At 42.1% G+C, this 15856-nt stretch overlaps 1 protein-coding gene across 1 annotated transcript; it reads right to left on the reverse strand.

Annotated features, from left to right (window-relative positions):
• Nucleotides 1-278: 278 nt before the first annotated feature.
• On the reverse strand, nucleotides 279-15844 carry LOC311245781 (proteasome subunit alpha type-2-like). The gene is made up of 8 exons (XM_084335763.1): nucleotides 15765-15844; nucleotides 13985-14061; nucleotides 13632-13764; nucleotides 13108-13230; nucleotides 12119-12200; nucleotides 8704-8777; nucleotides 6799-6856; nucleotides 279-1420 (listed from the first exon to the last, which is right to left on the reverse strand). The coding sequence occupies exons 1-8, from the start codon at nucleotides 15803-15805 to the stop codon at nucleotides 1304-1306; spliced, it is 705 nt and encodes a 234-aa protein (XP_084191889.1). The 5' UTR covers nucleotides 15806-15844; the 3' UTR covers nucleotides 279-1303.
• Nucleotides 15845-15856: the final 12 nt, after the last annotated feature.

Raw genomic sequence — 15856 nt, forward strand, 5'->3', positions numbered from 1 at the left:
TTTTGTATCACAAACAGTACTGTATTTGCAAATATGGTATGTCATAAATGTATAGATGTAGCAGTACTGTCTATCTGTATGTCGTGTGTGTCATATGTTATGATGAATTGAAAATGGGGGACCCTGATGTAAACAAGACGAAAGTCTTTCTCTGGTCTGCATCCCCTTAACAATTGTATGTATTGAGCTGTACCCATTCTGCAATCTGTTAATAAAGTTTTCATTCAATCAATCAATCAATGGAAGCACGTTTCAATCAAAATAATAATGACAAAGAGTCCCATATCAATACATTTATTTTTTTTATTTGATAACACATCAACAGATGTGTACAAAGGAAAATACAAAGTACAGAAATGTTGCTAAACTACAAAACTGCTGGTAGTTGTGTGAAATCGCCATGCAGCCAAACTAATCCACAGTCAAATCTCAAAGTCTTCCCTTGGTTAAATCCTTCTATATAATGTGTTTGAAGACGGGTATGGCCATAGTGACTTGAAAACTTGCTCTACAGAGTAGGAGACATGACATGTCTAAATGTCCCCTTGGGAGAAAAGATTGCAGAGCTTTTCTTAGGATAATGTTTTGTGTTTTACCCTTAAAAATAGGTCAGCGTTTCCTTTATCCAATCGGAGACAGACACAATAGCCCGGTTTCCAATCCAGGACCATGCAGGGCTACCCAGGACTTACTTATTGGAGTCATATTGTCTCGTTCTTTTTGCATCTTGCTGCCATAGAGCCACTGTCAAGTAGACTGATGGCCGCATACTAAACACTGTAAACAGGCCTTGGCCAAGCCCTGCTTTGAACTGTACAGTGTAAACATGTGGAATGAGAGGATAAAAACATTCACAGGAAGGCTGTTGAGATTTGACCCCATGCCAGAGGACACATTCCAAGTCGTTTTCATTGTAGTGAAGCTGCCAAATCAGACCGTGTTTGGATACGTGTTTTGACGCCAAAGCCAAATCGATGATGAACCAGGCAGCTAGACCAGAACCATCGCTAAGACCAGATGTTGGATATTACAGTTTTCAGGGTCAGTCGTGAGTAGCTGGTCCAGTATCAGCTGATATTGGACATCTTTCTGAACTATGGCCAATGTTCTCGTAATATAATACTAGTTCAACAGAAGTGGCAGTAACATAGTAAACCAATACAATACAATCTGGCTCTTCCATCAATGAGCTCTATGCTACCGGGACGACCCGTCTAAAACCACTGGGCTGCTGCGTTGCTATGTCTTCGACTTGGAACGTGTCCGGGGTCTCTTGTGGGAAAGACGGAGAGGGGGGGTGGGTTCAGGCGATGGCCGCCAGGTAGTCCTTGACCTCTGCAGGGGTCAGGCGCCTGAAGCCGGCCTCGTTGCAGATCCCCACCTCAATGTTCTCCTCGGTCATCTGGCCTTCAAAGCTTTCCTGGAACAGACAGGGAGGTTTTGCGTGTCAACTCTGACAAGAGGAAGAAATACTTGAAAATACACATAATGGGATAGAACTCCTTGGCTGCTTTTAAAAAAAAAATATATCGGCCCTATCTTGATATCGGACCGATACCGATGTGTAAAAAAATTGCCATATCGGCCGATATTATATCGGCGGCCGATATATCGTGCATCACTAAAACTAGGGTTAGCGCTGGAGTAGAAACTGTGCTTGGGTGTCGAAAGGAAGGAGGGAGGTAGCGTGGGGCCGCCATTGGGCACCTCCCATCACATACACTGCAACATAATATGTTATATTCTATGTACACTGCAACATAATATGTTATATTCTATGAAAAAACAAAGAAGTTCCAGGCACTCTTTATATAAAAAAAAAAAGCTTTAATAAGTCACTTAGTTCATATTAGAACAATAAAAAACACCAACATGTTTCGGCCTCTCTATCGGCCTTCTTCAGGGCATACAAACAAATGAGTGAACAGAGCTATATTCTAAAGGAGGCTGTGCTAATTACTCCATCAAGCTCAGGTGTGAGCACTATAATATAATAATGTTATATTATACCGTGTATTGTATACGTTTGTATAGATAGAATATACATTGTGTATTATGTTCAGTCTATAGTCTAGTTTAGTCTATAGCTATTTATACAGTTAGCATAGCATAGTTTGTATCGATAGAATATACGTTGTGTATTATGTTCAGTCTATATAGTCTATTCTAGTTTATAGTTTGTTTATAGTCTATAGTTTACGCAGAGGTGTGGACTCGAGTCACATGACTTGGACTCGAGTCAGACTCGAGTCACGAATTTGATGACTTTAGACTTGACTTGACCAAATCAAAAAAGACTTGCAACTCGACTTTGACAACAATGACTCGTGACTTCACTTGGACTTGAGCCTTTTGACTTGAGAAGACTTGATACCTTCCCCCATGCCGAACGATTAAAAAGTTATGTTATTAAATGTGCTGTGAATTAATTAATTTCCAGCAAATAGACACTTCGCGCAGTCCTGGCTCCTCCGTCACCTGCGGAGACACGTTGTGGGCGTGTTTTGTTTACTTGTTAGACTGTCATGGCTGCGCCCAGTAGTCGAGTTTTTACACATGATATTGGATATTCTCACTATTTCTCTTTTGTTGAGCACAAAGAAAAGAACGTTTTAGTTAAATGTAAATTGCGTCTTGGCTCAAAGATCCTATCTACTGCCCACTTTGTTTGAAACAATATCCGACAGAATCCAATCAATTCGCGCGAGAGAAGAAGTAACGTTACGAACGTTAATAGTGACGGATCCAGTAGAAAATTATACCAAAGATTGCTTCGTTTGCTTATAAAAACGACGTGGTGGTCAACAAAACTAATTGCAGTATGCAAAACGTGCAGGTCGAAAACCACAGATGGAGAAGCAACAACTTCCAACTTCGTTCGACATTTGAAGCTGCATGGTAAGTAACTTGGCTTGCTAGCTACAGTAGTTAAATCAATGAGCCATCGACACAGTCAGTGTGGTAACGTTATCATTCATTACATCCAAGATTGATACATGGCTGGCTAGGCAGTTGATAGTCATAGTCTTGTCTTATAAAATAAATAAACAATAAGCAATGTCTCGGGAGCCTAGCCCCTTTCGTGACTGCTGATGCATGCCTAACAGTACTGATGCTCCTTAAAAAAAATGTATTGATTGAAATTTGTATTAACAGATTGCAGAATGGGTACAATACAGTACAGCTCAATACAAACAATTGTTAAGGGGATGCAGAGCAGAAAAATAATTTCGTTCCGAGAGAGAGAGAGAGAGAGAGAGAGAGAACTCACACACGAATTAGGCCCTACCTAATTGTAATACCTAATAAACGACCTAATATACGAAATGCAGAGATGCCTCGTCATTTCAGTACAGATTTTTTATACCCCAAAATGTATAAAGGGTTAAGGTAGACTAGTTACCGGTAGTTGAACCGAGGTCTGTTATTATGGATCATGTGCCATAGACAGTATATACAGGGCAGGCAGACGTTAAATAAATGATTGGTCCAAGTGGATAGACAATAGTTGGTTATTGTTATCCTACCTTTAAAATGGATATGGTGATCCTTATTCTTTTTTTTCTCAATATACTCCTGAACTGGTTTTCTCAAGCAGCTCTTGCCCAAATGTATCTAGTTGTAAGACTAACCCTGATTCTGAATATTATTACATTTATAGAAATTAGATTATGTTTTGCCAACAAGTTGATAATGAAATGTTTTGGTGAATCGTGTATTATGACTTGTTTAGGACTCGAAACTCAAAGGTTAGGACTTGGGACTCGACTTGGGACTTGCCTGTCTTGACTTTCATTCATTATGAATTGAAAATGGGGGACCCTGTTGTAAACAAGACGAAAGTCTTTCTCTGGTCTGCATCCCCTTAACAATTGTGTGTATTGACTTGAGCTGTACTGTACCCATTCTGCAATCTGTTAATTAAAATTGTCAATCAATCAATCAATCAATCAATAGCCCTTACAAGTTTTGAACTCCTGGGCCCAGGCCCCAGGTCATCATAATAATAATAATAATAATTCATTTATTTTGTATAGCGCTTTTCAAAGACCCAAAGTCGCTGACAATAGGCAAAAAAGAAACAAAGAAAACAAAGAAACATAGAACCACAGGGAAACGGAGGACAATAGGAATACACAGGAACATAAAACCACGAGTAACGGATAGCAAGTACGGGAGTGAGTAGGGGAGACAGTCGGGAGGAGACTGGAGAGTAAGGGAAAACCAAGGGGGGGTGGGGGGGGGCAGGAGAGGAGAGAACGTGGGGCAGGGGGAAATGGTGGCGAGTTGGAGGAGGGTGGTTATGGGTCAGGATGCTCAATGACTATGCAACACTAACCCATCCATCTACATTCATTGCACACACATCCACATGCAGTTGCACACACTCACTTTAAACAAACACTCACATTTAACACTACACCATATTTTATATATTTATTACAAAAATATTTGCACTACATCCATACCTCATTTTTGCATTTAGCATTTTCTTTTTTAAGTTTGCATTTTTGTACCTCATTGTTTACATTTTGTACTTTACTTGTACTTAAGTTTGTATATCGTGTTTGGACTTTTTTACTGCACGAAGCACATTCTCAGAGGGCTCATACAAAACCAAGCATTTCACAGTAATGTACGGTACATGTACTTTATATGAGACAAATAAAACAAAACTTGAAACTAAAGATAATTATGTTATAAAGTAACAGTGTGTATTTAACAGGTAACAGTGTGTATTTAACATGCACTGGCATGTATACGTGCCGTTTTGCCCTTGCATGCAAGTCACAGCACTTTGCGAGCGTCTAGCGGCTCGGGGCTGCATTCTTCGCTGAACAAATAAATGACCTCTCGAAAGATCCATTTGTTGCCGTTCAAACGCTATCTCACCTGACCAAATACGTGCCTCGGTTCCCGAGTTACATGACGATATGTCAGGCGAGCATCTTTTTACGTGCCGCACGTCAGATGATCACCCCGGACTTGAAACGCTCCAGAAGTGCCAATCATCCGCTGATGGCGAAAATGATTGGTCAGCGTTGTAGCCAATGAGTGTACCTTTCCAACAACACCCCACGTCGGGGGGTGCGAATAAGGGATCTAGGTGAAATAATACACCTGAGTGAAGTCTAGTAAAAGATTTTTTTTTTTTTTTTTTAGTTAATCTTGAGTTAAAAAAATTAGTGGCATTAATAGAATCGGGAGTTAACGCGATATTAACGCGATATATTTGACAGCCTTACTACTAATACAATGGAGTATTGAATCGTTTTTAACAGCTGGGTATTGGGTGGGACATTCTGATTTAAGAACTTTCTAAATAAAATAGAAAGTCCCAAAATAGTTAATTTATCTGACTGCTTGTATTAATTTATCAAAAAAGTAGCCATGTGCAGTAATATAGTTATATAAAAGAATAATAAAGCAATGTCGATTATGTTAAAAAAGTGCCCCCTGGGGCGCCCCAGTGGCGAACCACATAGCGCGCTCAGCCGCGACACGGCTGACCCGGGTTAGACTCCCGAACCCGTCGTTATTTGCCGAATGTCTTCCCCCCACTCTGTCTCCCATTCCTCCTCTGTCTCTCTCTACTGGACTGCCCAGTAGCAATAAAGCGATAAAACGCCAAAAAATAAATCTTAAAAAAAAAGGTGCCCCTAAAAAGATTCTGTGCTAGGGATGTCCCGATCCGATCACGTGATCGGAATCGGCGTCGATCACGTGCTTTTCAGAGTATCGGGGATCGGGAAAAAATAATAAAAATCGGCAGTCAAAAAAAGAAAAATTGTATTCAACAAACATGACCATGTCCACGTCTTAAACTCATACGGAGGCCTTAGTTTTGGTTTTAAATTAGATATAATATATCATCATTAATGTATTTATTGTCACACAGAGCAGAATAATTTTCCACAACAAACACATTCCCCTTTAATTTTCACCGTTGCAACAAACACCCCTTTAATTTAGATGCTACACGCGGCTCGACCACATAACAACAACAGTACAACACGTCTCTCCCGAAACACGGTTAATATCCACTGACTTGAGCAGCTAGACTTAATGTCAGAGGTTTGGAACTAAGCATTTTAAAATAGAAAGTCAAGCCAGTTGCAATGTTTGCAAGGAGGACAGCCGGCTGGAGGCGAAGTTTTCAGACTAACTTTTAGAGGATAACGTTACGTGACTGAGGATTATTGTCGGCGTTTCAGACCAGAATGGACCATTACGTAAGTCGAACACTGAATGTATACTAATGTGCAAACATATATTGAAACTTTTAATATTTCTCATATGAAGCAGAAGCACATTTCTCAGGGTGAATGTAATAACAAACGCCTCCGCGCTCGCGCCCCGGACTATAGGCAACAGATGGGCTTGTCTCGCTCTGCCAGTTTCTGACAAATGCGTCAAAATTGATTACTAATGTGAAAGATCGGATCGGAAACGATCGGATAGATAGATATTTAAAATCACATGCTCGGGATCGGATCGGAAGCAAAAAAAGGCGATCGGGACATCCCTATTCTGTGCCCCTAAATTTTTCATTTAGGGGTACCTGTGCCCCTAGTGAAAAAGCTTAGCGTACAGCCCTGCAGTTAACAGGTTAGTTGTGGTTTTCCTACTAGCGGTGAAGATGGAGCATTCATTAGGAGATATTTCTTCATGAAAACCTTCATGACCTTTTAAATATTTGAATTTTGAATCTACTTCCTGAAGTTCAAATTTGAATATGTAACTTCACGAAGAAAGTAGCATATAATAATCACCAAGGTGATTTGAAGCCATACATACCTTCAGTGTCAGGATGGCTGTGTGGATGGCATCCTCCAGCTCCAGATCTGTATTGTACCTTAACAACAGGAAGGAGACTGTTAGCCAAAATATTATATGTTGCATGTCACCTGACATACTACTGCTGGTCTGGACTGGTCCTCTGAGTTCCTCTCCAGTCAAACATACTGTTGCTGGTCTGGACTGGTCCTCTGAGCTCCTCTCCAGTCAAACATACTGTTGCTGGTCTGGACCTCTGAGCTCCTCTCCAGTCAAACATACTGCTGCTGGTCTGGACTGGTCCTCTGAGCTCCTCTCCAGTCAAACATACTGCTGCTGGTCTGGACTAGACCTCTGAGCTCCTCTCCAGTCAAACATACTGTTGCTGGTCTGGACCTCTGAGCTCCTCTCCAGTCAAACATACTGCTGCTGGTCTGGACTGGTCCTCTGAGCTCCTCTCCAGTCAAACATACTGTTGCCGGTCTGGACTGGTCCTCTGAGCTCCTCTCCAGTCAAACATACTGTTGCTGGTCTGGACCTCTGAGCTCCTCTCCAGTCAAACATACTGCTGCTGGTCTGGACTAGACCTCTGAGCTCCTCTCCAGTCAAACATACTGCTGCTGGTCTGGACTGGACCTCTGAGCTCCTCTCCAGTCAAACATACTGTTGCCGGTCTGGACTGGTCCTCTGAGCTCCTCTCCAGTCAAACATACTGTTGCTGGTCTGGACCTCTGAGCTCCTCTCCAGTCAAACATACTGCTGCTGGTCTGGACTAGACCTCTGAGCTCCTCTCCAGTCAAACATACTGCTGCTGGTCTGGACTGGACCTCTGAGCTCCTCTCCAGTCAAACATACTGCTGCTGGTCTACTCTGGACTGGTCCTCTGAGCTCCTCTCCAGTCAAACATACTGTTGCTGTGCGTCAACTTGTCAGCATGAAACCACACCAGGATAGCTTAGCAAGTAGCTAATCAGACGTTGTCGCTTTTGGGATTTAGGACGCACCCATTTATTATTAAAAACATAAAATCAGGCCTATGACCATACGATGCCTGGTCATACGGCATTCATTCAATGTACATAATCAGCTAAATGACTAAATGTAAACTAATTGTTTTTACAGACATTAAGCCACATCGTTACTACAGAACTAGACAAGTAGACGCTGCTGTCGGACGGCAGGTGAACAGGAAGTGAGGCGAGTCACTGGCTCAGGTAAAATCAGGTACAAACAATAGAGCGGCACCTAGTGACCAAACATGGCACTGCAACTAAATAATAACATAATAGGCACATTTGTGACGGTTACAGGCGGTGGGCAAGTAATGTACTCAGTGGAGCGGGTATCACCAACTACCGCTGGAAGCCTAGTTCCAAACGCCACAAGCCCGGCCTGTTTAGAACATGTATTCAAGCCGGCCTGTTTAGAACATGTATTCAAGACCGGCCTGTTTAGAACATGTATTCAAGACCGGCCTGTTTAGAACATGTATTCAAGACCGGCCTGTTTAGAACATGTATTCAAGACCGGCCTGTTTAGAACATGTATTCAAGGCCGGCCTGTTTAGAACATGTATTCAAGCCGGCCTGTTTAGAACATGTATTCAAGACCGGCCTGTTTAGAACATGTATTCAAGACCGGCCTGTTTAGAACATGTATTCAAGACCGGCCTGTTTAGAACATGTATTCAAGACCGGCCTGTTTAGAACATGTATTAAAGACCGGCCTGTTTAGAACATGTATTCAAGACCGGCCTGTTTAGAACATGTATTCACGTGTGCCAGGATGGATTAGTGGTCAGATTATAATGATCATACAAGATCAGACACATGTCATGATCAACAAACACTCATGCTGTACATTTTACCATTGCATTAGTGGCACAACATGGATTTGGAAAATCAATTTTTACTATAATCATATTACCTTTTTTCAAGGAATGTTTTTCCACTGACGTAGTTCTTTCCCATGGCTGTCGCTTTCCAGGCAAAATAAGCACCCTGCGAATAAAGACCAAGACTTAGCTAAACAACAAGTCTGCTTTCTGAGAGACAGGAGGACAAGATAGAAACAGACAACAACAAAAGATCACAAGTTTCCAAAACCTTCACCTGTTCATAGCAACCCATTTCTTAAAAGCCCATCATCAACTAATTGACTTGATTTCTAAAGACCGTTGAACCATTAATGCTGCATTAGTTTATGGTTAAAGTTGGAAACGCGTCGTGTCTGACCTGCGAGCGTCTCGCCTACAAAGTCGTGAAAACATGAAAGCTCAAACTAAACTTTTTGGCAGTTTCTTTTCCTACAATTTGTCTTGCATGAACTACAACTCATGAAGTGGCAGGTGATGCGACAGGCTGCCTCCACATGTATCGGAGGGGACATGTGATGCAAGGCTTCTATCCTCCCTACAACCGGCCAGTCGGGGGCATATGCGAGCAACGATCAGGACAGGGGAGGGAGAATTGGCACGAGAGGTAAATTGGGATGGGGAGAAAAATCACAGAAAAAGTAGATAAAAAAAAAAATTTAAATAAATAAGTGTACTTTTATAACAGCTAATAACATTAACGTTCATACGATCTGGCGGCCATGTCGAAATGACGTCAAATGATGATGAGGCTTGAGAAATTAAGACTTTGAAACTTGTGTGTGACTAGGAACTAGGGCTGAGCCCAAACGTTCAGACCTTCGTTCGTTATGTTGGCACTCGAATCTTAATTAATGGGTTTGAACCTGCTTTTTCTTTATTTAATAATTTTTTACACAAAATATATATATCAGAATGTGATATATATCAGAATATCACAGTACTATGTTGTGTTTACAATCATTTGAAAATCACGGAAGCCACGCACGAACACAACAGTGAGGAGGGGTCACAGTCATACATTATCAGGAAATGAATCAATGCTATGCAAGTTAGTCACACTATGCACGTTTAGCTTGCTAACGTTAAGATAGCAGGAGCCGTCTGCCAACAACGATGTTATTTCGGCGCCCCAGTGGCGAACCACATAGCGCGCTCAGCCACGACACGGCCAACCCGGGTTCGATTCCCGAACCCGTCGTTATTTGCCGAATGTCTTCCCCCCGCTCTGTCTCCCATTCCTCCTCTATCTCTCTCTACTGGACTGCCCAGTAGAAATAAAGCGATAAAAACGCCAAAAAATAAATCTTAAAAAAAAATAAACGTTATTTCAACTAATGTATTCACAAAATGGATTACCATCCAAATGTTATTGAAGACTCCGGTGACCAATAAGTAGATACTACTACTTTTACTAACTCTCTCTCTCCCTCTCTCTCTCCGATTAAAAACGATGGTTCGAAGGTCTGTTCTAAAAACCCTGCCGAAGTTCGAATCCTAAAAACGGGCTTCGGGGACAGCTCTACTAGGAACTCAAGAGTTTGACTCGCTGTTTCATTCGATTTTTCCTAGTAGGAAGTCGGACGGTGATGCATCAAACAGCAGCTGTCTCCCTCACCCGTTTTTGCCGTTCAACTGTCATTTATATTTTCAAATGTCAATTATAAACACGACATTAAATTGACATTACTTTTCCAAAGGGTTATGGGTATTCGATCATTTATATACTATTTTTTTTAAGATTCTCGGCCTGAAAAATATATTTGCAAAAACGTTTCCAGTATTTTCAGGACCATGGTAACCCCGGTTTAGTCACTATTGCCTTGGGGCCAGAAAGAAGACCAGGTCCGCTTCACCACCGATCACTTTCCTACCTGCACCAAGCACAGAGTACCGCTGTGGTATTGAATACAGGACATCGACATCCAGCTTATAACAATACTGAACCTTCTATTTAAACACCTGGAAGTTGGCAAGAAACATGCTAGGCTGCTTTTTGTTGACTTCTCATCAGCCTTTAACACCATTCAGCCACACATACTAGTTGAAAAACTAGTAAACAACTTTGGCTTAGACTAATTACTGTAGAAGTCAACATGCAAATAGTCACATCGTCAAATTTGCAGATGATTCTGTAATTGTTAGTCTCCTGAGTGACAATGAGGCCAGCTATGGCAGAGTTGTAGATTACTTTGTTTCCTGATGCGAAGAGGCATTTCTACAACTAAATGTCAAAGACTAAAGACATGTGCATTGATTTTAGATGATCTCCACTAGCTCCTCAGAGTAGTGTCATTAATGGCCAGACAGTGGATTTGGTGACCACTTATAAATATCTCGGTTCCATTATTGACAATCGTCTGAAATTTTAATACTGAAATGGTCTGTAAGAAAGGTCAGCAGCGCCTCTTCTGTCTAAGGAAGCTAGCCACATTTCAGGTGGATAAGTCCTTGATGATTTTGTTCTATAGGGCCTTCAAAGAGTCTGTTGTTTCCATTGCTGCCATTTGTTGGTATGAAAACCTTGGCATTAAACAAAATAATGCCCTTAACGGGATTGTGAGGGGGGGCTAGCAAGATTGTGGGGGTACAATTTAGCTGTATGGGTCATAATGGTGCAGCTAAATAAATTAGAATATCGTGGAAAAGTCTATATATTTAGCTGTATTGATGCAGTCATTTGTGTAAAAGGAGCCCCAACCAAGTACTGAGTGAACATACATAAACATACTTTTCAGAAGGCGACATTTCTATATACAAAAGAAAAATACATAAATTTTTTATTGGTGATACAGAATTTTGGGCATTCATGAGCTGTAAGACATAATCATCAAAATTAAAACAAATAAAGGCTTGAAATATTTCACTTGATGCGTAATGAATCTATAATCTACGAGAGTTTCGCTTTTTTTATTGAATTACTGAAATAAAATAACTTCTCCACGATATTCTAATTTATCGAGCTGCACCTGTATATGACGAGCAGGTGCTCAGGAAGGCGTTATCGATTAGAGCGGACAGCTCTCACCCCCTAAATCCGGAGGATCAATTATTGCCTTCCGGCCAACGTTTGGAGACCCCTGCAGCTAAAAACAATAGATATACAAATTCTCATTTATACCTACCTCCATTCGTGCCATCAATGGAGGAGGCAGGAGAGGGTGGCTTTGAGGTGGGTGGGTGGGGGGATGGTTGTGGTTGCTTGTTTGACTGTTATCATCTGATCCTGCGACCATGTACTGTACATGTCTGTCAGTGTTCTTCTTGTTATGTATGTTTGCTGTGTTTTTTTGGAGCTCCTATTTATCTACTGTAACATGAATTGCCCAGTTTGGGACATACTAATAAACTTGACTTGATACTGAGCCATACTCTCTACATCCACTCTCACGTCATACAGTGAATTGTGTATCGTTTAATTATAACCCAGCTGAGCCTAAGCCTATATGAGAAATAGCAGCCACTTACAGAAGGGTCTGACTGGAACAGGTACGGCTGGTCCTCATCCCACCCGGCGATCAGCAACGACACTCCAAACGGACGAACTCCCCTGGAAGACACATTTACACTAAGACTCCAGCCACCCAAACAACTGCTGCCTCTCTGTACTGCTGCAGTCAGGCAAGCGCTTCTATCCCCAGGCCATCAGGATGCTCAATGACTCAACACTAACCCATCAGTCTATATTCATTGCACACACATCCACACACTCACTTTAACCACTCACCATAACTCTCACTTTAGACACTTTAAACACTACACCATATGTTATCTATTTATTACTAAAAGATTTGTACTACATCTCTACCGCATTTTTGCATTCTGGTTGCATTTTGTACTTTAGGTTGTATATTTTTTCATTATTTTGTATAGTGTTTGGTCGTTATTCTTTTTTTTACTGTATGAAGCACAATCTCAGGAGGCTCATAAAGAACCAAGCATTTCACTAATGTACATGTACCTTATATGTGACACTGACAAATAAAACAAAACTTGAACTTAATTAAAACAGATCACACATACATGTTGGGTACCTGTAAAAAATAAATAACTTATTTGTCAAACCTGGAAATCACAGGCAGAACTTATGAAGAACCATTTTAATGTAATTGTTGATTTGCCTTCTGAATAAGAAAATGTTTCCTGCTGTGATTTTAGTTGGACTGTAAGTGTGTGTGTCTGTGTGCGTGTGCATGTGTGTGTCTATGTGAGTGTGTGTCTGTGTGCGTGTCTGTGTGCATGTGTCTGTGTGCGTGTCGTGTCTGTGTGTCTGTGTGCATGTGTGCGTGTGTCTGTGCATGTGTCTGTGTGCGTGTTTATGTGTGCGTGTGTCTGTGTTTATGTGTGCGTGTGTCTGTCTCTGTGTGCATGTTTATGTGTGCGTGTGTGTGTGTGTGCGTGCTTGTGTGTGCGTGTATGTGTGTGTCTGTATGCGCCATGTATGCGTGTGTGCTCACCCGGACTGTGTGTACTCCTGCATGACCGAGGCGATCCGCTGGACCAGCTGGGCTGTGGGGATTGGCTGCTGGTAAACTAGGAAGTACTGCTGGGCCAACTTCCTGGCTCTCCTCACCATCACCCTGCAAGGAGAACACAGCGAATCAAAAGCCCTGTCGGTCTGTGTCTGTGTGTGTGTGTGTGTGTGTGTGTGTGTGTGTTCCAGTTCTCCTCACCCTGGACACCACTTAATTCAATAAAACCTGCAAGAGATGTTGCTAATTCCTTTGTGGTGGAATCTGCACACTGACCAACTACTGTATACTAGTCTACTAGATATGATATTTCTGCTTGTTCTCATAAAACACACACACGTGTCTCCCAGCACACATGCATGTACACAAGTGTGAACGTCGTGCACACAGACATTACACACACACACCTGTAGCCATGCTTACACACAAGGGGGTGGATTTATTGACTTTATGTTTATGAGCACATTTTCTCTCCCAACATGCAGACATGAACGCACACACGCACACACCTGTAGTCGGGCCCCATGCCGCTGTACACCATGCCTATGTGTTTGGTGATGGGCTCTACTTTGTGGACACTCTGCTCATCATACAGGATGGACTTCTGCTTCTTCTCCGTTGCCAGGACAACGCCATTGGAGGCTGAGAAGAGAGAGAATACCACAGCTACAATCAAAACCTGCTCAATGGGTTTATCGAAAGATATAAAAATATGCTCTGCCGTGAGCAAGAAGAGCCTATACAGGTTAACGACTATTTAAACACGACTCTTGTAGAAGTAGCATCGAGGCATGAGCCGTCTGCTGCCGAATCGAATGACGGATGGACTTTCTTTCTTCTAACTTACTTCAGTTATTCTTACCTTTGATTCCCACCGAGGGTGCTCCAGCTGCCACTGCTGCCAGGGCATACTCGATCTGGACCAATTTGCCAGAAGGGCTGTGGGGGGAAAGACGTTTTATATTAATCCATATTAATATGAGTGTGTGTGGTCAGGGGAAGGTGCCGTTAGGGGCGAGAGGACAGGGATACTTACATTTTGTATTTTGTAGTGTTAGGACTTTATTCTTTTAGTACTGTACATTATCAGGAGGGGGGGGGGGGTCATAAAGAACCAAGCATTTCACTGTAATGTACTTTATATGTGACAAATAAAACGAAACTTGAAACGTGGCTGTTTTATCATAAAGTGCTAGAGAGACTAAACCAAAACTGAGAGCAAAAGCTGAACAGATTCTTGAGCCCCGGTGGATTATCTGGCTAGACTGGCCTGAATGAATGAATGAATGAATGAATGAAAACTTTATTTAACAGATTGCAGAATGGGTACAATACAGTACGGCTCAATACACACAATTGTTAAGGGGATGCAGACCAGAGAAAGACGTTTGTCTTGTTTACATCAGGGTCCCCCATTTTCAATTCATATAGACATTTATGACATACACAACATACATGACATTTATGGCATAGGGACATACAGGTATTTAGTACTGATACATTTGTGACATAAACGGTATTCAAATATACAGTACTGTTACCCCTAGATCCTGACAGAGTATATACATATGATGGGGAGGGGACTGTACATTATGAGGGGGTGGGTGGGTGGGAGAGAAATATACATACGGTGGGGTGGAGACTGTACATTAGGAGGGGGTGGGTGGGTGGGAGAGAAATATACATACGGTGGGGTGGAGACTGTACATTAGGAGGGGGTGGGTGGGTGGGTGGGAAAGAAATATACATACGGTGGGGAAAGAATATATACATGCGGTGGGGAGAAGACCGTCGAGGTGGTGGGGGGTTTGGGCATTTACGGTGGCCAGTTTCGAATTGCAGCCTCCCGTAGGTGCTCTTTAAGAGCGGTTTTGAATGTGGGTAGGGATTCACATTCCTTTACAGTTTTGGGTAGGGCGTTCCACATTGATGCGGCATAATTGCGAAACGTGTTTAGTCCCTTGTTTGAGCCGAATCTGGGTTTAACATGATTTGTTGAGCTTCCTCTGGTGTAGTGGTTGTGGTATTCACTGACCTTTGGGAAGTATTTTGACATGTACATGGGTACCTTAGTCGTATAGTGCAGTGGTTCCCAATCCTCTCCTCGAAGCACCCCAGCCGTTCCATGTATTTGTTAAATTCCACCACCAGCACACCTGATTCAACTAATAAAGGGCTTGTTAAATTGAATCAGGTGTGCTGGTGGTGGAATTTAACAAATACATGGAACGGCTGGGGTGCTTCGAGGAGAGGATTGGGAAGCACTGGTATAGTGTATCTTGTAGACCAGGCCCATTGCCTAATAACTAATGTGCTAATGAACAACTCCACACTGCAAATCAGCTGTTCTAGTAATCCTTCACAAAACCAATATATATACGGCTTTCACCAGTTGGTTACATGGCTGAAAAAAGGCAAGCACACACACAAAGCAGTCAGGCAACATGCCGTCTTATTAGCGAGCACATCAAGCTGGTTCGAATGACTGTGCAGTAGAAACAACGTCTGCGTCTATCACTTTCATTTGTTATCGCAGGGGGGAAAAAGACATTTCATGAAATACGCCTTCAATATGTACCTCAAATGGCCACGGCTTAATGTCTAATGTTGGATACTTTCTGCGTATTTTTGGTGAAGTTTACCTGAATGTTGTGAGCGAGAAACTGTAGCCCCGTTCTGCCATCTTTGCTTTGTCGGGCGCGTGGTTTACGTCACGCAATAAGGACAAATGCGA

This window comes from Notolepis coatsorum (genome assembly GCF_963971535.1).
Source record: "Notolepis coatsorum genome assembly, chromosome: 19".
In the NCBI taxonomy this organism is placed as follows: domain Eukaryota; kingdom Metazoa; phylum Chordata; class Actinopteri; order Aulopiformes; family Paralepididae; genus Notolepis; species Notolepis coatsorum.